This window comes from Mandrillus leucophaeus, unplaced genomic scaffold, assembly GCF_000951045.1.
Source record: "Mandrillus leucophaeus isolate KB7577 unplaced genomic scaffold, Mleu.le_1.0 Scaffold530, whole genome shotgun sequence".
NCBI lineage: Eukaryota > Metazoa > Chordata > Mammalia > Primates > Cercopithecidae > Mandrillus > Mandrillus leucophaeus.
This window is the reverse complement of record NW_012105698.1, coordinates 912839-935490: the sequence shown is the minus strand read 5'-3', so window position 1 is coordinate 935490 and position 22652 is coordinate 912839. Positions and strand designations below refer to the sequence as shown.

Sequence of the window (22652 nt, the reverse complement as noted above, 5' to 3'; positions counted from 1 at the left end):
GATCTCCTGACCTTGTGATCCGCCCGCCTCAGCCTCCCAAAGTGCTGGGATTACAGGCGTGAGCCACCGCGCCCGCCTGAATTTGACTCTTTTTAACTCAATTGAATGTGTATTTAGAGAACCTGGAATGTGAAAGATACTGTATTGCAGCAGTCCCCAACCTTTTTCACACCAAGGACCAGTTTCGTGGAAGACAGTTTTTCCATGGACTGGGGGAGCGGGGGCAGGGAATGTTTGGGGATGACTCAAGTGCATTACATTTATTGCGCATTTTATTTCTGTTGTTATTACTGCATTGTAATGTAGAACGAAATAATTATACAACTCACCATAATGTAGAATCAGTAGGAGCCCTGAGCTTGTTTTCCTGCAACTAGACGGTCCCATCTGGGCATGATGGGAAACAGTGACAGATCATCAGGCATTAGATTCTCATAAGAAACATGCCACACAGATTGCTTGCATGCGTAGTACACAATAGGGTTCACACTCCTATGAAAATCTAACGCCACCAATGATCTGACAGGGAGGTGGAGCTTAGGCAGTAATGCCAGTGACGAGGAGCAGCTTTAAATACAGATGAAGCTTTGCTTGCTCACCCACTGCTCACCTCTTGCTGTGTGGCCCGGTTCCTAACAGGTCACAGACCCGTCCACAGACCAGTATGGGTCCATGGCCCGGGGATTGGGGACCCCTGTTTTATAGGACACCAAAATGAAAAAGACAGACCTTATCCTCAAGAACCCCATGGTCCAAACCCTTGGTGAAAATACAAGAACACAGGACTACAACACAGCCGAGTCCTGTAACCACTCATGAGAGGGACCAGTAATGTGCTGTGAGCCCACATCCATTTGGAGGACAGGAGGCTCTATGAAGTGGGGTGTCGGAGGTAAGCCCTGGTGGATGAATTGAGTTCAGTCGGGAGTGAGGCCTTGAGAAGAGCAAAGGAGGCAGCAGGTCTAGGGTGCAGAAGCTGGCCCCGTTTAGCAGGAGCTTAGCAACGTCTCCAGGTAGAGGGAGGGAGGGTTACAAGGGGACCTTGAGCCTTAGGGGAGCACTTAGGCATTTGTATCTGACTGAACAGGAAATTGGGAGCTGTTAATGTGATTGAACAGGTGAGTGACTCAACAGGTGCTCGCTTTGCGATGAATCCAGCAGCTGTGTGTGGGATGACTAGAGACAGGAAGCAGACCTGGAAAGCGGGGAGGGATGGGAAGGGTGAGAGGCAAGCCAGAAATAGAATCAGTAGAATCCAGTGACTGATTAGGGAGGAGGAGTTACAAGACACTTAAAGGAAGAATTAGAGAAATCCAATTAAAGTCTAATAATTTATTTTCTTTTTTTTTTTGAGACAGAGTTTCCCTCTGTTGCCCAGGCTGGAGTGCAGTCGTGTGATCTTGGCTCACTAAGCTTTGCCTCTCAGGTTGAGTGATTCTCGTGCCTCCACCTCCTGACTAGCTGGGATTACAGGCATGCGCCACTATGCTTGGCTAATTTTTGTATTTTCAGTAGAGACAGAGTTTCACCATGTTGGTCAGGGTGGACTCAAACTCCTGGCCTCAAGTGATCTGCCTCCCAAAGTGCTGGGATTACAGATGTGAGCCACCGTGCCCAGCCTAATAATTTCCAGTAGTATTCATGATGATCTAAGTCTGTTTTTCTAAGAATAAACTGGCTTGTTTTAGTTCAGCCCTGGATACCAGTGGCCTTAACTTATATTTCTATACAAAGATTAAAGATAGTAATGTGTAGATACCCTGAGTTTTCAGTTTAATTTTAATCTTGTGGTTATAACTAAAGATTTCAACATCTTTCTAAATTGTTAAATATAGATAAATGATAAAGGTATCCAGATGCTACTCTAAGTCCTGAGGATACAGCAAGTGAGCAAAACACACAAAAACCTTTTATCATAGAGCTTTCATTCTAGTGGGAAAACAGGAAATCAGTTACTTAGTAGTGACGAGAGGTTTGGAGAAAAAATGAAGTGGGAACATGGAATGGGCAGTGCCAGGTTGGGGTGGGAGTCTGCAGTTTTAAACAGGGAGGGCACCACTGAGGAGGTGTCATTTGAACAAGAGCTCAAGGAGGCAAGGGAGTCTTGTAGACAGCAGGCATAGTGGGTCAAAGGCAGAGTGTCCTTAAAAAAAAGGGTAGGAGTATCCCTGGCATGGTAGAGGAGGAGCACAGAGTTGATGTAGCGGAAGGAGATCAACTCAGAGAGAGATGGGCCAGCCATACAGGGCAGGAGGGACCCAGCACTTCCTTTACTTAATATTTACTATAAAGATGCTTACTAAAACAAAATGTACAGTCAGTAAACTACATATACACAGTTTCAAAAAGAAATAAACATATTACCGAACAGGTAATCTAAAACAAATAATAGGAAAGTAATTTTTAATCACATAGATGTAACATGTAATTGCTCAGGCACACACTGACACTCCCCCCATGAGCAAATGCTGTGCCTGTTGATGCAGATGGAGACAAGGGCAGGACAGTTTACCACCATAGCCATGGCAACTGGATTTCCAAGATGGTGAACTGTTCTTGGTAGTGTTTCAAACAAAGGAAGTATAGCCTTACCTGCCTTACACAGTAGTTACATTCGGAGAAAATTCAGTATATTATGAAAAAGTACATTTGTGCTTCTGTGTAAAACAGACTGTAGGCTCAGATAATTAGTAAAGGGTTGTGACCCGTGAGAATGTCTGGCAGGACATTAGAGTGGCGTGCAGATGCAGGGCAATCCTTGGTTGTGCAGGACCACTAGCATCCCTGGTCCCCCACAGTTAGTGCCTGTAAAGTCCCCTAGTCTCTGTGACCACCAGAAAATACCTTCGTCGATTTCCCAAGCGTTCCCTAGGGAGCTGTGCCCTCCCTATGGATACCACTGGTGTAGGGCCTAGCGGCTGGAATGAGGACATTGGCTTTTTCTCCGCCATTGGAGGAACCTGAGGCAAGGAGTGACATGCCCTGTTGTTCTGGACTGAATATTTGTGTCATCCTTCCACTGCCATTCATAAGCTGAAGCCCTAGCCCTCGGTGTGATGGTACTTGGAGATGGGGCCTTTGGGAGATAATCATGAAGGTGGGGCCCTTAGGATGGATGAGTGTCCTTATGAGAAGGGAGAGACCAGAGCTTGTTCATTCTCTCTCCACCATGTCAGGACATGGTGAGAATGTGGCTGTCTGCAAGCCAAGAAGAGAGCCCTCGCCAGAAACCAATCTCAGGCTTCCAGCTTCCAGAACCATAAGAAATAAATGTCTGTTGTTCAAGCCCCCTAGTCTATGATATTTTGTTACAGTAGTCTGAGCCGAGTAAGGCACATGGCCTCCACTTTACAAGATCAACAAGTACTGTGTTGAAACTGAACAGATGGGGCCAGGAAGAAGCTGGGAGACCAGGCAGGGGTGTATTGCACTAGTCCACACAAGAGAGGATACTAGCCTGGGTCTGAGTCTCAAGGAGGGATTCAGAGTTGAATGGAATAAACTTGCTGATGCAAACACGTACCTTTAACTTACTACGCTGGAGTTCTTCAGAATAGAGGCCTGCGACTTCATTCGGCTGTTTACTTTTTTCAGGAGCCAACAAACTGGGCATTTTTTTTTTTTTCTTTCTGTGTTGGTTTGGCAGGTGCTTTTGTTCCTCAGTCAAATGTGTTGTGGTTCCCAGAAATGGAGATTTCTTACACCATAGTGGCAAATTATACCTAACAGAGAAAATGCGTTTTATTTTCTGGAACTCATTTGGGTTGTGACGTTTTGCTTTAGGGGCCATCCTTCTAAGCAGTGATTTTGTAACTGTAGTCTGTCTTTCTCTAAAACCTCACCAGTGAATATAGTTGAATACATTTCATCTGTGTACTTTTAGACCAAATGCAAACTGAGAATGTTGCCATCACGTTTTGTTTTAGATTAGCTTGCTTTGGCCTGATGGAGCTGAGAGGACTTTCTTTAGTATTTCCGGGGCTGGTGTAGGGCTTCTTGAGCTTACCTTGAAATACTAGTTAATGCTGATTTTTAACACTCAAATCCCCATCAAATTACAGGTTATTCTTTAGTAACCATGCTCCGTTATCTTCTGTCTCCTTTCCAATAATAGTAGGCATGAAGGGCTGGGTCAAATTAGAACCATTCTTTAATAATCATAAAAATCTGCTAAATATGCAGTATGACTCCTCTCCTAGCCAGCTGGGCCCAGACTCCTGAGATGTCCCTTGAGTGGACATTTGGATAAATGATAAAGCTATCCAGATACTACTCTAGGTTCTGAGTATACAGCAGGTGAACAAAACAGGACATAATACTGGAGATTTCTTTGGAGGGAAGAGTCAGAACAAAGTTATTTGAAATTTGAAGACAATTTGATTCTCACATGAGTGTCTCTTTCTAAACCTGTGCCTCTTGCCACAGTTCCTCCCTGTGCCGACAGAATCACGACCAAGCAGTCTAGAAACTAGAGAAAATAGAATGATGCTGTGCTACTTCCCCCTTGATGCCCAGTGGTCACCAAGCCCTGTCATGTAGACTGGGAAGGACCCTGCAAACCTGACTCCTCCTATCTGGCCCCATTGCTGGTGCCTTAGCCAGGCTCTTGGCATTCATTTCCTAGGTGAATGCAACAGCTTCCTGACCACCATCCATGCCCCTTCCCCACCTTAGCCCTCTCGTTCACTCATCATACTGCCCTCAGATGTACCCTCCAAAAAGACCAATTGGACCTAGCTGTACCCTGCCTGCTGAAATGCTCTTGGTGTTGTCTATAGTGGTGGCATTGCGCCTGTGCCAGTGTGTGTGGTATGTTGCCTGTGAATGATGAGGAAAGGACAAATAGGGAGCGTGAGCATCATCCGTGATGGGTTGACCATTTCAACAGCTGGCCCTTCACCCCTGCTAGTTTGAGAAGTGCTGCTCCACAGGGTCAAGTCTAAGCTCCTTAGTGCATGTGTGAGGCCGTTCATGGTCTCTCACCGCCCCCTGCCCCAACTCCCTGGGCTCCCTCCCTTGCCCAGCAAGTGCCCTTCTTGCAGCCATGTAACTCCTTACCAGGCCTTGGAGACCTCTGGCCTTTGCTCATGCTCTCTTTCCCCCAGCAGCCTGCAATGTTAGACAAGCTCCTGTTCATCTGTGAAGACCCCTTCCCAGATTGCCTCCCTGGCTTCTCAAGCAGGGTGAGCCACTTTTTTGTCTGGGTTCTGGAGGTGCTTTTCTGCACCCTCTGTTGTGGCACTTCTGGCTTGTGTTGTAAATTTTTGTTCTCATTTGCTTCCTAGTGGATTTCTACCTCCTTGCTGGGGCTTTGGGCAGCCAGGATGCTCAGTAAATGTCCGAGGCACTTGATGCTGTCTTGGGTCCCAGAACTCTTCTGCCTGGACGTCTTTCGGGAGTCCTGAGAAACAGATGGGACTTGACTTCTTCTCAGGATGAATCATTTGTTGCTTGTATCATAGTCATGACAGTTTCCGGTTGTGGTTTCTAATCTTGAGTTTTGCATGGCTTTTGGTGGTTGGTTTTTCTGTCCTGCGCTTTAGGCAGTGTGTGTGTGACTCTGGAAGGGTTGGAGATCCGTCCTCAGAAGTGCAATGGAAACATAAGAAGGGGAAATTGTGGAAAGTGATGATGTTTTGTTAACAGATCTAATCTGTTTTCTCTCAAGGACTTTTCTAGGCTTACAATATGCATCATCTACCTTTCTACCTCACTGCTTAAATATAAGAAAAGTGTTTGTTTCCTCTCCATTCTTGTGAAGGATTGAAAATTAAGTTTTATGAGAGGGACTGTGAGAGAAACCTGTTTCTGCTTTTGAGCATCTTGATAATGTGTTGGTTCTTTCTTTTTTTGTATTTTACTTTTAAACATAGAAAGTTTAAAACATACCCAAATGTAGAAGTATTATATAAAGAACCCCCATGTACTCATCACTCAGCTTCAACAGGGACTGGCTTGTAACTAGCCTTGTTCTCCTGCAGCCCCACTCACTTTCCTCACTTATTTTTGGGACTTGCTTCAAAGTAATGCATTTCTCATTTCAGATGGCTCCTCTTAGCGGCTGCTACACACGTAGTAGTGTGGATCTCAGCTCCGATGAGTCATCTTTGCAGTATTGGTTGGTGTGTGTTGGAATATAGTTGTGATTGTTGAAGTACATGGATAAAGTGCCTTATTTTGTCTGTAACTTAGTTACCTGTCCCTTTGATCACTTTTGAGCATCTGGTTCGATGGCACCCCATCACTCAGGAATGAATTCTGTGAAGTTATGACATCCTGAGAGGCACTTGGACACGGGCTGTACTGTTGAATTGTCTTCAGTGCCTTCGTGATTGATTATAACGTTCAGTGTGTTTTTTGGCCTGAGTTACTTCTGCCAAGGTGGAGATGAATGAGAACGCAGTAGAATTCAGCTGCCTTTAGTATGGGCAGTTTTCTGAATTACTTGGTCATTTCTACATGATCATCTTTGTCAAATGTGACATTTAATGACTTATGGAGGTTACCTCCAAAGAAAACTTGTTACATCCTTTTCCAGTTCTGCTGAGATGAGAATTTGGGTAGCTTTTGATTAGATGTCTTAAAAAAAAATACTTTCCTCATGACAGCTGAACTGTAAAGAATGTCTGAGACTTTCTGTCTTACAATTTGGACCTAACAGCTTTAATGGGAGTTTATGGCTTAGGTTAATGAAGTGCTTTTTCTCTGGAGGGAAGGAATGAGCTGCCATTGGGGAGAAATACTCCCTAATTGGGCCACTCGAATGTATGAAACATATTTGGAAGACTGAAGGTTTGAGTTAAGGAAGGGTGAATGACTTTGTTTCTGCCAGTAATTTTTTTTTTTTTAAATAAGAAAACAGTGTTAGAACCTGAAACACATTCTTGAGAAAATAGCAGTTGTTTACCTCATTCAGACTACGCCTTTCTAGTTTCACTGTTACCTGTCAGCCAGGGTTAAAATCTCCATGTCACCTTTAACTCATTCCTTTCTCCCACTGCATTTATCTAGACAGGGCTCCGTTTTGCTGACACTCTTATCCCTCCCGTCTGTTTCTGACTCCCCTCCTCACTCGTCCCTCCTCCCCGACTCAGGTCTGTCTGTTGTAGCACCTTTGTGATTCCTTCTCCCCTTTTTCCTTCATTTTGTGCCTTGATCCCCGCCTGTCTAACTAGCCTTCAGAGGCTTGTACAGGTTGAGTATCCCTTACCTGAAATGCTTGGGACCTGAAGTGTTTCTGATTTTGGATTTTTTCAGGTTTGGAATATTTGCATTATATTTACCAGTTGAAGATCTCAAATCTGAAAATCTGAAATCCAACATGTTCCAATGAGCATTTCCTTTGTGCATCACGTTGGCGCTCAGGCTTCAGATTTTGGAACATTTCAGATTTTGGATTTTCGGATTTGGGATGCTCACCCTGTGTCACTTTCCTCTTTTTTCTTTTTTCTTTTTTTTTTTTTTTTGAGACTGCGTCTCACTTTGTCGCCCAGGCTGGAGTGCAGTGGCGCGATCTCGGCTCACTACAAACTCCGCCTCCCGGGTTCACGCCATTCTCCTGCCTCAGCCTCCTGAGTAGCTGGGATTACAGGCGCCCGCCACCACGCGCGGCTAATTTTTTGTATTTTTAGTAGAGACGAGGTTTCACCGTGTTAGCCAAGATGGTTTCAATCTCCTGACCTCATGATCCGCCTGCCTCGGCCTCCTAAAGTTCTGGGATTACGGGCGTGAGCCACGCGCCCGGCCCACATTCTTCTTTTTCTCAGAGGCTTCCAGTTGGACTATTCCACATCACAAAGTTTTCAAGGCTTTCTTTCCCATGGTGTCACTGCCTACAGTCCAGCCTCATTTGTGTTGTTCCTCAGGAGGAACATGTCACATTTGCTGGCCTGTGTCCTCTGTCCCGTGAACACAGTGACAGTTTTTCACTCATGTTTTCTTGTCATCCCTGTGCTCGGGGCCGGCTGCCTTTATGAGGGTTTTCTGCTCCGAGTATTCTGGTCCCCACCTAGGAAAGCCTGTGGTGCGTGCCCCATGTTCTAGCAGTTCGTTATGTATGGTTCATGTATATTAGCTTTGTAACTCAAACCATAAGCTCCCTTCTTTATCCTGCATGGCACTTAACAGAGAACCCAGCTGAAGCAGATGTCTGACAGTTGTTTCTGAGATGTGTTTGGTGCATCTCAACAGAAAGTTACTAGTAGCAGGATTGTCAGTCCTCTTCCTCCTGGGGTGGGGGGTAATGGGGGTGTGTGCGTGTAGAGGATTACACAGACTACAAAGCAGTTGAGACTTCATCTCTGCTCTTTGGGTCCTTAAATACCTTTCAAAGGGCCAACCCAGAACACTTAAAATCACTGCTAGGGGTACACTTAGAAGGGACTGGTTTGGGGACTTCCTAACTGTGTGGTGATATCTTAGCTGTACAGGAGAGAGAGCTGATTTCCAATGCTACATTATGGGGGTCAGAAAGGTGGTCAGATGGGGTCAGAAAGAACAAGGTGGAAGAGGGCAGTAAAGCCAGAGGTCATCTAGATTCTACCGGAAAAGCAAAAGCAGTATGTTCCAGAAATATCCGTGCTCATCTGGGAGGGAGAAGAGAAGGATCTTACAAGGCTCCTTGAGCTCCAGTCAAGTGAGCAACCTGTTCTTGTGGCTTCTGTAATCAAAGGGATCTTATTTCTTCCTACATGGAAGGAAGTGTGCCCAGAGCTACCTCCAGAGAGAGGCCATCAATCTTGAAGTCTGGTTTGAAACAATTATTTACATTTTGGTTGATTTCATCAAAGACATTTTTCTGTTCAGCTGACTTATCACCCCATGTTTTCCCCATTCCCTCACGAATTCTGCCAACCCTGTGTTTAGGGAAGCCTGGGATGGTCCTGATGGGGTCCTTCATGCTCTTAACATGGGTTTCCCTTCAGTCTCTGTGCCCTGTGCAACTGGAAGAGCAGGCTTTCCAGAATTATGCCACAGGTGAGAACAGGAGGAACAGGCCATTCTCTCCAACCTATTGCAGATGTTTGTCTTAAATAGCTTCTGTTTTTAACTTCTTTTTTTCTTTTAACTTTTCATTTTATAAAAACTTTATACATACCCCAAATTAAGGAGAGTAGTATCATGAAACCATGTACTCAGCACCCAGCTTCAGTAATGATCAGCACGTGGTAATCCCCGTCCCTCTCCCTTAAATACTTTTCAAAAGGGCCAACCCAGGACATTTGCAATCACTGCTAGAGGTGCACTTAAAAGGGACTGGTTTGGGGACTTTCTAACTGAGTTTCTAGATTGTGCGACTGGGTGGAAGTGGAACCCACCAGCCAATCTGGGGAATGTGAACCGAGGAGCAGGTCCTGGGGATATGGCCTTGGGTTGAGACAGCCATAGCAGTTGCAAGTGGGACTGGGTCAGGAGTCCAAGGGAGAACATCGTCAGATGCCATGTGGAGGATTTGCAAGTGTTGGTTTTGGTCACGAGAACTTGACAGTAGTAGTTCTGATCTTATTCTGAGAGTAGGGGCCAGAGGGCAGTGAGTGGAGGAAGGTAAGAAGGCAGGAAAGTGGAACAGAGGATTCGGAGCAGTGTAGTTTCCCTGCATGGCTCAGTCACCCAACTTGGGTTATAGAGGCAAATTCCCTGTCTATATCTACAAAGTCAGCTTCCTGGGGGAGGAACCTAGGAATCAACATTCTAAAAATTCCATAGGAATCTCTAATACATTGCTGGTGGAAATATAAAACAGTACTACCACTTTTGCAAACTGTTTGTCAGTTTCTTGCCAAATGTAAACAATATGATACAGCCAGTCCTCCTCCTTAAGTGTTTTAAGAAATGAAAATTGGGCGGGGCACGGTGCCTCACACCTGTAATCCCAGCACTCTGGGAGGCCAGGGCCGGTGAATCATGAGGTCACGAATTCAAGACGAGCCTGACCAATAGGTGAAACCCCGTCTCTACTAAAAATACAAAAATTAGCTGGGTGTGGTGGTGCACGCTGTAGTCCCAGCTACTCGGGAGGCTGAAGCAGGAGAATCACTTGAACCCAGGAGGTGGAGGTTGCGGTGAGCTGAGATTGTGCCACTGCACTCCAGCCTAGGCGACAGAGCTAGACTCCATCTCAAAAGAAAAAAAAAAAAAAAGAAAGAAAGAAAAAGAAAAGAAATGAAAATAGGTCCAAATAAAGACTCATACACAAATGTTCACAGCAGCTTTATTCACACCAGCCAAAAAAATAGAAGCAACTCAAATGTCCCTCAGCAGGTAAATAGGTAAACAGATTGTGGTAAATTCTTACAGTAGAATACTATTCAGCAATAAAAAAGAGCGAACTATGATACACACAACAATATGGATGGATATCTAAGATATTATGTGAAATAAAGAGGCCAGGCACAAATGAGTATCTATGACGTGGTCATTTGTGAAATTTTAGAATAAACAAAATGAACTGGTGCTTATCTGGAGCAGGATTCGAGAGTGTTGAATCCAGAGGGATATGAAAAAATGTTTTAGGGTGATGGAAATGTTCTGTACCTTGATGGTAAAGATAGTTACATGGGTGTGTGTGTTTTTCAAGATTCATTGAACTGTAAACTTAAAATGGATGCATTTTGGAGGAAAAGGAGAGTGTACAGAAGAGTGGGCAGAGCCAAGGGGTTTTTGTATTTACAGGCAAAGGAGGAGTTGAAGATCCTTGGAGACAGGATCTAGTATGAGTGTGAAATACCTATGAGTGAGCAGACAAAAGCATTGTCCCTTTATAGAGATGTGAAAGGAAGGGTGGAGCTGAGCAAATGTAGAATGCAAAGGGTAGGAAGTTTCAGCGAGCTCACTCAGTTTCCCTTAATTTCCCCTATAACACAGAAGGCAGAGTCATTTGTGGAGAGACAGGGACCTTGAGGCAAGGATTAGTTTGAAATACCAGCTACAGGGGTGAGAACAGAAGTCAGCCAGGATCTCCTAGTGGCAGGGGCCTAGCTGGCCACACCATGGAGATACGGTGTATGATGGTATCTCCACAAATGATCGCAGTATTTTCTACAGCCGTGCTCAGAAGCCTGGGTGGAGGAACAGGGACTGCTATGCAGATCCTGGGTTCAGGGTGAGTGGAGCTTATCTGCTGGATTATTAAAAGTGATCAACAATGGATTTCCAGGCTGGGCAAGAGTGGAAGTAGGAAAGAAACTGCTCTAGTTTGAATATTTGACCCTCCAAACCTCATGTTGAAATTTGATTCCCAGTGATGGAGGTGGAGCCTAATGGGAAGTGTTTGGGTCTTGGGGGTGGATCCCTCGTGAATGGCTTGGCGCTGTCCTCACTGTAGTGAGTGAGTCCTCACCCTGTTAGTTCCTGTGAGAGCTGCTTGTTAAAAAGAGCCTGGCACCTTCTCCCCTCTTTCTTGCTGCTTCTCTTGCCCTGCGATCTCTGTGCACGCCAGCTCCCCTTTGCCTTCTGCCACTAGTGGAAGCAGCCAGAAGCCTTCATCAGAGGCAGATGCTAGTGCCATGCTTCTTGCACAGCCTGCAGAACCGTGAGCCAAATAAACCTCTTTTCTTTATAAATTACCCAGCCTCAGGTATTCCTTTATAGGAACACAAACAGACTAAGACAGGAAATGACACTTAATTGCTCCATTCAACAAATACATTGGTTACCACCTGTGTGTCAGGTATTGTTTTAGATCCCTGGGAAGATGCAGATAACAAAAAAAATAAATCCCAACCCTCAGTGGCCAGAGTCAGGCATTAAGTAAGCAATAAAATATACAGAACTACAGAGGTGGTAAGTGACATGGAGAAAAATTAAGCAGGGAAGAAGGATAGGAAATCCTGGGCAGTAGGAGGTGATCATGGGAGACCTCTCCGAGATGCCAACAGTTGATCAAAGACCTAAGCAGAGGAACAGCCAGTGCAAAGGTCCCGAGGCAGGGGCAGGCCTGGCAGTGCTTGTTGAATACTTGGAGGGCGGCATGGCTGGAATGGAGTGTGTGGGAAATAGTGGGAGATTATTAGAGGGTGACAGGTTGAAAGGGAGGGACTGCTTGGGATTTATGAGCTGCTGTGTAAACACTGACCTTCACTGAGTGAGATGGGGAACCACCAAAGGATTTTGAGTGACAGAGAAGCTTAATCTGATTTATGCCTTTCAAAGGATCACTCTTCTCAGTGTCAAGGCATTGACTTACAGTCTTGACAAACATTTAATCCACATAGAGATACCCCATGAGGTTGATTTTATCTCTATTTTTTTTTTCCTTACTGATGAGGAAATTGAGGCTCTGCAAGCTTAAGTAACTTTGCCAAGGTCACTCAGCTGGTGATTGGCAGAGCCAGGATTTACACCTTCGTTTGTCTGATTCCAAAGACCACACAGATAAGGAGAGGAAGGAAGACAAAGGGTTCCAATGGGAATGGAAACAGGACACAGAACTATGATTGGCACCGAAATAGACCACAGAGTTTGGCAACCGATAGCATGTGTTAGGGAGAAATAGATGTCAACAGTGTCGTCTGAATCATGGATGTCTTCTAGGAGAATGGTGGTACTGTCAATAAAATACGGTAGTCAGGAGTAGAGGCCAGCCTGGGTCAAAAGACAGAGGGTGTGACTTGGGCAAGCAGAGGCTGAGGTGTTGGTGGGAAGTAGTGGATGTGTCCAGTTGATCCAGAGAGAGGACCCGGGAGAGAGGACCCAGGAGAGGGGAGCCTAGAACCCCACTGTGGTTAGGGTGGAAGTTAAAGAGAGGCATGTGCTCTCTGAGTGAGAAGAAAGGCTGAAGGGAGAAGCTGGCAGTGTTCCTCCCTGTGTGGAGGAGGGAGTGGGGACAAAAATTCACTGCTTTTGGGGACAGAAATGTTTAAAACTTTACCTTATGAACTTGGACAAAGGGAAGATGTGGACGTCTGTTTTGTCATTTGAGCTTAAAGAGGTGATTTAGATTAGCACAATAGCCTAGCAATGAGCATCTCCTGACCTCACCCAGGATGTCAGTTCCTGCAGGTGTAAAGCTTGTGCCATTCCAGGCCTCAGCTGGACACACGATGGGGGCCGGGCAATGGAGTTGAGGCCAGTGACTGCTGTTTCTTTCCCGTGTTAATCCTGGGAGACCAAACCTTTATTTCAGCTACATTTTCCCATATCTGTACCTTTACCAGATAACCTTACCTTTACCTTTACCTTACATAATAGCCACTTTTTATACTTGTGAAGTGACTCCCCCCAACTTTTTTTTTTCTGAAAGTAAAACAACTTGGTGACATTGGCTTTTATTCTTATCAGGCCCCATATAGATAGTGGCTTATTTTACAGCAGTATTTGTTTACATCCCTACAGGCAGGACAGTATTTCTTTTCACATGGCTGAAAACTTTTTTTTTAAAGCAAGAATCTTGCCTGATACCAGTTCTCATTATTAAATCAAAACCACTTTTTCATGTTGTTCTTTCATTGCACATTTTCAGATAATGCTCTGTTTTTATTTTTGCTGACTTTCCAAAGATTTTTCTCTTTAACCTTTTTTAATATGAAAAACTTTAAGCATATGTATAGAGAGTAGTAAAATAACACTCCAGGGTTCCCATTTCTCATCTTTAACTGTTATCAACAGCCTGCCACTTTTTGTTTTATCTGTCCTCCCCACCCCCATGTAATTATTTTCTGTAGTATTTTAAAGCAAATCTTGAATTCAGATGATTCTTAAAGAAAAACATTTACAGAATTAGGTCATTGTTACATTTCAGAAGCCAAGCAGCAGTGTGTCTGTCTCTGTCAGAACTGTCGTAATAATTGCGTCTTTACCTGGCCTGCAGCTTTGAAGAGGTTTATTCCAGGTACTTATTTTACTGAGTGGATGGGAAATGCTAAGACAACCATAAGGTCCTCCTACTGGAGTTTATCTTCTCCTAAGCCTAGAAAAAAAAGATCACAGTTCTTAAACACCAATGTAGTTGTCCCAGGAATCTTCCCCTGTCTCCTGCCAACGTCCTGAATCTTAACTGGAACCTTCCTGGTACAGAGCACATCTTGGGACCTGAGGCCTCAGTGTCAGGTGACCAGTGGCTAAGCTATAGAAAACCTGGAAAATCTGCATCTGAAGACAAGTCTGTGAGACTGAGCAAACACTGTACAGCAAAGATCAGGTTATGAACAGGAATTTAAATCGTATTGGTCTCCATGTCTTGTTTCTGGTGAATTGCTGGAATTTGGCTGCGTCCTCTTAATCTGCGTTTATCTGTGATACCTTTAAGTGGCTGAAACAAACAAAAAAGATGCCATTTACTGCCATGTTTTCTTCGGAATATGATATTCTTGCTCTTCTTGACTTGTGTGGCTTCAGGCCCGTGTTAAGGTAACTGGGTTATTGCACCTTGACTAGCTCGTTTGAGTAGGATGAGTGTGGTGTGCCTTTATTTCCTGTCTCTTGCATCAGTCTGTTTGTGAGAGTGTACCGAGAGGTGATTAATGGGGAAGATAAACATATGCTTACTGACTGAAAGTTCTTCCTGTTTCCTAAAGTGTTTTTGGTGTAGTGAATTGTTTGTTTGCTGCCCACAGACCACATATGGTGTGTGTACCTGTTATTGTGAACACCATATGCCTTTGTATAGGAGCTGGGCTTTTAAGCAAAGTCAACATGTGATAAGGCTTAAAAGATTTTCCTTCATCCAATAATTGGATGGATTGGACAGCTGTCTGTCACCATAAGCAGAGCCTCCAGAGTCTGGAATTCTGCATACAAAATCATATAAGAATACTTGCTGTTCTTGCCCCCAGAGCTTAAGTTGTGTATAGCAAGGCTGTGGGGTTTTGGTTGCTGGAAATACCTCATCGCTGTGAATCTCCTGCCTGTGGACGTATAGATCTCTCACTACACAGTGCTGCTGTGCCAGTGTTCATGCTCTCTCACTGCCACCACCATCTGCCCCTGGAATCAGGAGTTTCCTCTTGCTTTGTGCCAAGGAAAATCTAGGGAGGGAAGAATTCTGCCATTAATTGCTGCAAGTGTAAAATTGACTTAGAGAAAAAAACACGTTCTCAATTTAAAAAGTAATGCCTGCTCTTGCAGAAATTTTAAGATATAGAAAAGGTTGGGGGGAGTTGCATTCCCAACAAGGATAATTTACAATTAGCATTTTTGATCTTTCCATCTAGTTAGGTACATTGAAGCCTTTCCCCATAGTTGCATTAATACTGTATGTACAATGTTATCTCTTCTCCTGAACATACTAGCGTAGGTTTGTTTATGTCTTAAAACTTTATTAGCCCTCTTAGAAGCCTTAATTTTTTGCCCAGGGGACATTCTGTAATTTAACCATATTATTGGGTAGGTCATTTGTAATGCTGCTACATACACATCTTTGTACAAAAAACCATTTTCTATACTTTATATTATCTTTAAATTAGATTTTATAGAAATGCAATGGGTGGGCCAAAGGGAATGAACACTTGGAGGCTCTAGGATTGCCGCTCCAAAGAGGTGTATCCATTTGCTATCCAATCGATGTCAGTTCTTAAACCAGTTTTACTTTTCCTAATGGGAATATGTAGAGCTACTCCAGGCATCGGACAAGGTAATGATTTAGGTTTTAGAAGTCCTTGAGGTGTCAGATAGTGATGCTCTGACCCCTTGTCCACTGTGGGTGGTGGCTGGTTCTTCCTTCTGCATCCATCCCCCAAGTTATATGCAGGTTTCTTGAAAGCAGTTATGTTCCGGTCTCAGTTCTCTACCCAGCCTCGGTGACTATCCAGAGCTTACATTTGCATCACTGTGGATATGTTTTCTAAAAGATATGCATGATGATGCAAACGTGCATATAACCTTCACGTACACTAGACCATGTAGGTTAACATGGGGGAGAAAGTTATTACCAGTACAACTTGACCTGGTCCTGGGAAGCCTCTGGGAATCTTGACATTTTGGGATGTTTCTGATGATGCCTTTGTTGTTCTTTTGCACAGATCCAGTCCTGCAGGTCCCAACGCATGTGGAAGAGTAAGTTTTCCGATTTGCTCAGTACTTCCCTTAAATTCAGTCTTCATTCAATCAGTGTTTATGAGGCCAATTGCTGGGAGTGCATATATGTGTAAGTTTGAGGAATAACAGTGAGTGACATATAAAGTCTTACAGGTGCTATGATGAAAGCCTGTATTGAGGAGGAGGTCGTCAGTTTCCTGGGGGAGAAGGGTAGTGGTTTTAAAAAGGCTTATTTGAGATGAAACTCAAGTTGAGCTTTGAGATTAAACTTCCAAAGTCCTCAGGGGGACTGGACCTCTTCCTCTTTGCTGTGTCATATCATGGAGAAAAAAGGTGAATGTGACCTGCTACTGCAGAGCGTGTGTTGGAGTAAAAGCTGGATAGCGCCTGTAAGAGCCTTAAATGATGACGCAACCTAAGTAAAGGAACAATTCAGCCAAGAGTTTCTGAGGGACTGTAGTTACAGTTCAGTCTTTAGCAGATTAACTTGACAAAAGACCACTTCACATCTGCTTCGAGGGAAGCTACTGACGGAGAGACCTTGATCTGTCCCCTTGGCGGGTTCTCTCTGATGTCAAGCCATTAGTGTCTGCTTTTATTGCCTCCAGTTAAACAAAAAATATCTCTTGAAAACTAAAAGCAGATTTGTTCTACCTGTTTATGTACCATACTATGCTATTAAATATTAATGGCTGAAGTTCTATATACAATTGATGTAGAAATTGAAAAGTGGACTTGCTGGGTCCTTTTCACATATTTTGCCTTCATCCAGAGCGCTTTGACCAAATGATGATTTGTCTTCTGTGGTTTTGTATGATTTCTCCTTTCAGGCCGCTTTTCTCCAGTCGAGGATAGTGTTTACCACCATAGGGGTATTTTATTTATCTGTGGTTGAATTGAGAGAGAATAGTGGATGGAATTGTCTTATATACTCACTTATACACCCACACACAACCACCCCCGACTCTCTATTACTCCATCATGGGTTCACGTGGCTTTGATATGTTGTTCCGTGCCCTGGACTGTAATTTATCTTTGATATTTATTATTTAATCTCTAGGCCTGCCTTTCTCCCAGATCCTAATGATGGCAGCCTGTATACGCTTGGAAGCAAGAATAATGAAGGCCTGACAGTGAGTATATTTAGCTTCTTTTTGTACTCCAGGGGTTCTAGACCAGCAGCCCTTAAGTGTGTCTGCACGGTGTCTTATTGTGTCTCCCGCCCAGAGCTTTTAAAAACAACCCCTGGGGATTCTGATTCAGGTGATCTAGAGGGGAGCCTGGGCATCAGTCTTTTCAGAGAGCTTCCTAAATGAGCTTTTAAATGTGGTGCCAGAGTTCAGAAACACGGATGCAGACCAGCAGGTTCTCATGGCCCAGCCCATACACTGGAGGATATAGTGTTAGGAACAGGGTTTGCTCTAACTGGTGACCCTCACCTTAGGAGGGAGGGATATAGGGAAATGCTGTCTCCACCTGCCCCACCTTCCAATGACTCCTTAGGGGAGTCATGTGTTATTCCATCCTCATCTCCATTTGAGAATCTAAACCAGTGGTTTTCAGCCTTAGTTATACATTGTAATAACCTGGAATTCGAAAAAACAGCATTGGGACCTAGAACATAGAGCCCAATCCTAGAAGGTCCCGATTTAATTGATCTAAGTCATCAGGACTTTTTTTTTTTTTTTTTTTTTGGTGGAGTGCAGTGGCACGATCTCGGCTCACTGGAAGCTCCGCCTCCCGGATTCACACCATTCTCCTGCCTCAGCCTCCCGAGTAGCTGGGACTACAGGCACCCACCATCACGCCCGGCTAATTTTTGTATTTTTAGTAGAGACAGGGTTTCACTGTGTTAGCCAGGATGGTCTCGATCTCCTGACCTCGTGATCCGCCTACCTCGGCCTCCCAAAGTGCTGGGATTACAGGCGTGAGCCACCACCACCCAGCTTACAGTGTTTTTGCAATAAATGGTGTAGGTCAATTGAGATATCCATATAGGAATGAAAGTCTTGACTCCTACCCCCCACAACACATATAAATTCAGTTCCAGATAGATCACACATCTAAATGTGAAATGCAAAATAATAAAGCTTTAAGAAAAAAAGTAATGGAACCATCTTCATGATCTCAGAGTGAGTAGAGATTTCTTAAATAGGATATTAAAGAACACTATAAATTTAGCAAAAAATCAATATATTGACTATATTAAAATTAAGAACTTTTCCTTCTTAAGGGGTCACAAAGTATTTGTAGTATACACATCCAACAAAAGTTCATATTCAGAATACATGAAGAAATCCTATGGTACATTAAAAAAGACAGCCCAGTGGAAGAATGACAGAAGAGAATATCCAAATGGTCATAAACATATGAAAAGATGTTCCATTTTATTAGTCATTAGTAAATGCAAATTAAAGTCACAGTGCCATACTGATACTCACCAGAATGGCCAAAACAAGGGAAGTAGAAAAAGAAAATGTGGTGGTGATATGGAGCAACCAGGACTCTCACCTACTGCTGGTGGAAGTGCAGTGTGGCACAAGTGGTTTGGCAAACTGTTTGGCAGTAAGTCCTAAAGTCCTTAGGACCCAGAAATGCCTTCCTAGGTTACAGACCCAATAGAAATGCACGTTTGTGGTTGGGCGCGGTGGCTCACACCTGTAATCCCAGCACTTTGGGAGGCCAAGGCGGGCGGATCACGTGGCCAGGGATTGAGACCACGGTGAAACCCCGTCTCTACTAAAAATACAAAAAATTAGCCGGACGAGGTAGCAGACGCCTGTAGTCCCAGCTACTCGGAAGGCTGAGGCAGGAGAATGGCGTGAACCCAGGAGGTGGAGCTTGCAGTGAGTTGAGATCGTGCCACTGCCCTCCAGCCTGGGCAACAGAGCGAGACTCTGTCTCAAAAAACAAAAGAGAAATGCACGTTTGTTCACCAATGGACACGTGCCCAAATGTACAGCAGCACCATTTATAATAAGCAGAGTGGCCAAATAACATCCACGGTGGAGTGGAAAAATTAACTCTAGAAGAGGCATGCCCAGTGATGAGGACCAACAACAGTCTGACGACACACACCACAGATGACTTGCAAGCGCCATGTTGAACAAAACAAGACAGACCAAAAAGGCCACACACTGCCGTTCACTTATATAAAGCCAAAAACAGGAAAAACGAGTCTCTGCTGTTTTGAAGTTAGGATAATAGTTACCCTGGAGAATTATGGCTAGGAAGGGGGGCAAGAGAGGGGGGGGGCTTCTGTTTCTTCACCTGGATGCTGGTTCCGTGGGTATGTTCACTTTGTGAACATTGACTGAGCTGTGTGATGATGAGTGCTTTTCTGTTTGCATATTATGCATCAGTAGGAAGTTTTGAAAGCTTCCAATTAATTCTCATGTGCAACCGAGGATGAGAACCACTTGTCTAGGCTGTAAGTGGATTGTGGGCTTTAACTTGGGTATTTTAAAATTATTTTGTGAATGCCTGTGACCAAAACAGAGGGGAGGAGGGCAAGCTTGTGCAGAGCTGTGTGTATTTCACCTTCAACACTGCTCTCCATCGGTTTCTCTCCACAGCTCTGTAGTCCTCATTTCTTAAGCAATTTGTTTGCCAGAAACTGGGCTGAGTGAGTTGTATAAGTTATCTCATTTGAATCTCTCAGCAGCCCTGTGGGTGATATCCCCATTTTAGAGGTGTGGAAACTGAGCCTGGAGAAGTGAAGGAATATGTCCAGGGCCGAGTCTTCTCGTGTTGGAGTTGGTTCTTAAAGAGGATGATGCCCTTCATCGCTCCCTTGTGCTCCTTCCTGGGTTGTGGTTTAGCAGCTCCACAAACAGTGTTTCCCAAGCTTGGGCCTTGAAGCAGAGACCACAGGACTCCAGGAGACTGGACGATCTGCAGTGCCTTTCTGATTCTCAGAAACCTGTGGCAAAACCCAGTCACTGCAGCCTCTCTGAAGCATTTTTCCTCCTCTGAGGCTTGGTTTGAATGTTGGGATGATGGGAAAATCCAAGTTATTTAGTATGCAAAGCTCTGCTTATTAAAGCTAGAGAGAAATCTTTTCTTTCTTGGAGAAAAAGGTGACCATGCAGTAGAGGCATTTCTATAAAAGCAGGTATCTATAGAACAATTTCAGGAACACAGAATGTTCTAAAAATAAAGTATACTGAAACGAGCACTAACCAAAAGAGCTCGTCAGATGACAGCTGTAGACTCAGAAGAATCAGTTTTATGATGAAATGCAGTTGAAACATTTGGATTCCTTCGAGTTTCTTTTCCTGGCACCTATCTTAACTTCCTCTTTAAAACCAAAAGCCTCCATTTTTCTTGTTTTTCAATAGTGAATTTTTTACTGAAGAAAACATCAGAACTCTTTTCCACCTCAGACTCTTGCGTTGCCCCTGTAATGGCGACTTCTCCTTTCCCTCGAAGCTTGAGCTTGGCACCAAGGTTGCATCCCTTCAACATCAATGTCGTGGCTCCCTCCCATGGGGGCTCTACAAAGGACTGTCATTCTACTCAGTCTAGCCAGCTGTAGCTCTGTATTCCAAGCCAGGACAATTCTTTCTCCCACTCTTAGAATTTCAAAGAATATATAACTTTCCATATTTGTGTAAATATTTTCAGAAAAGGTTTGTGTCACCCCTGGGAAGCACCCTGGACAGGAGACCTTGAGGGGCATCGGCACATGGTGTCAAGTAAAGGAGTGGATGTTTATGGAGCTCAGGGACCTAGGAGCTTGTCAAAATAGACGTGGAAAATTAGCTGGGTGTAGTGGCAACATGCCTGTAATCCCAGCTACTTGGGAGGCTGAGGTGGGAGAATCACTTGAACTCAGGAGGCAGAGGTTGCTGTGAGCCACGATGGCGCCACTGCACTCCAGCCTGGTCAACAGAGTGAGACCCTGTCTCAAAAAAATAAAAATGAAAACAAAGTAGATGTGGAAGCGTAGGGTGCCCCCTTCTCCTTGGTATTCAGTTAGGAAAACTCCCATCTGCAAAGTGCTTCTCTCTTTTTAGCAGAATTAGGTAATAGAAACAGACTGCCTGGTAAAATTATAATAATTGCACAAGACTTGGTTAACTTTTTTCCCTTTTTTTTTTTTTTTTTGAAGAAACTTCCTTTTACCATCCCAGAATTGGTGCAGGCATCCCCGTGCCGAAGTTCAGATGGAATCCTCTACATGGGTAAGAGTTCCTGTCTCCAACCCTGAAACTTGTGTCTCTTTGATGTAAGTCCCGGAATCTGGGAAAGTGGCATGTGGAGAGAGAGGGCGCAGGCACCACCTTGCCAACCCTTTCTTTCCTGGGTTGTGCTTCAGGTGTTGTTCTCCCCAGGATCAGCTGACCAATTAAGAAAAGGTTCCCCCAACTTGGGAGAAGAATTGACATCATTAATATGGTTACTCATTTAACAAGCTTTTAGTTGCTGTGTTGACTTAGTCCTGAGATTCCAAGATTGCAACATACCCAGTGGCAAATGGATGAAATTTAAAGTGAATACAATCGTCTAAGCCAAGAAAGGAAAGCCAGGCTCTGCCTGTTAATTATAGGGCTTTCTTAGTATTTCCTGCTATCGGAATATTTGATAAAACAGCACTTAATAGCTTGCCTAGATAAACTGCCTTCATACCTATGGGGTCACAGCTTTCAAAGCATCAGATCACCTGCTTTTCTTTTACCGTGTTGCTGCCAAAATGTCAATAAAAAAGCATTTGCAACACAAAAGAGAGCTGTATTTATCTTGAAATCATAGTAGTAATAATAGCCCGTATTTATACAGCAGCTTTCTTTTTGAGGAACTGAAAGTGCTTATTGCCTATTCATGCCTCCAGAAGCTTTATGTGTATTTCTGGGTCTCAAGTGCAGGCCAGACTTTTAAGGTTTTGCTCAGGACACTGGGACGCTTGCTTCCTTCCACACCTTCAGAATGAGGAACTCTCAGCCTAGGAATTTGGAGGAAACAATCAGCACAGATTTTTCTCTCTGTGGGCCATGCCCTGGGAACATCTGACAATCTTCTGACCATCCATGTCACTGTGTCCTATCTGGTCTTTCAGCTTTTGCCAGCGATTCACTTATAGTCTGCTTAGGGTATTGTCTTCTCATCATCTTTTTGCTGTGCCCTGTTAAGCGAGTTCATTAAACATATTTAAGAGCATGGTAGTTGCCCAGTCTATCCATTAAAGTAATAGCTGAGTTATGTAAACTCTAGTGGTCCTTGAAGTAACCAGTTATGTCATGCCAGATGGAAAAGGTTTGTGGTCTTAGCTCTGTTCCCCTCTACCTTCAGATCACATTCATATTATGATTTTGTCATTGAGCACAGAGTTGTGATCCACGGGTAAGTTGCACACATGTAGAGCAGGCATGTATGCAACATCTGTTAGAACTTTAGAAGTATAGCTTTAGCAAATTCTAGGCCAGGCACAGTGGCTTACAACTGTAATCCCAGTACTTTGAGAGGCTGAGGCAGGAGGTTTGCTTGAGGCCAGGAGTTTGAAACCAGCCTGGTCAACATAGTGAGACCCTGTCTTTACAGAAGAAACATTTTTTTAAAATTAGCCAGGTATAGCCCAGGAGCCTGGTGGCTCACACCTGTCATCCCAGCACTTTGGGAGGCTGAAGTGGGCAGATCACAAGGTCAGGAGATCGAGACCATCCTGGCCAACATGGTGAGAC

The 22652-nt window shown here is 44.1% G+C and overlaps 1 protein-coding gene across 1 annotated transcript in view; it reads left to right on the top strand.

The window, feature by feature from the left end:
• The window catches only part of ERN1 (endoplasmic reticulum to nucleus signaling 1), a 95341-nt gene that overhangs the window by 42348 nt on the left and 30341 nt on the right, over positions 1-22652 (top strand). The window contains exons 5-7 of the mRNA XM_011997128.1: positions 15957-15990; positions 17033-17105; positions 21086-21158. Of these exons, the coding sequence (XP_011852518.1) occupies positions 15957-15990; positions 17033-17105; positions 21086-21158 (180 nt within the window). The remainder of the gene's footprint in view (positions 1-15956; positions 15991-17032; positions 17106-21085; positions 21159-22652) is intronic.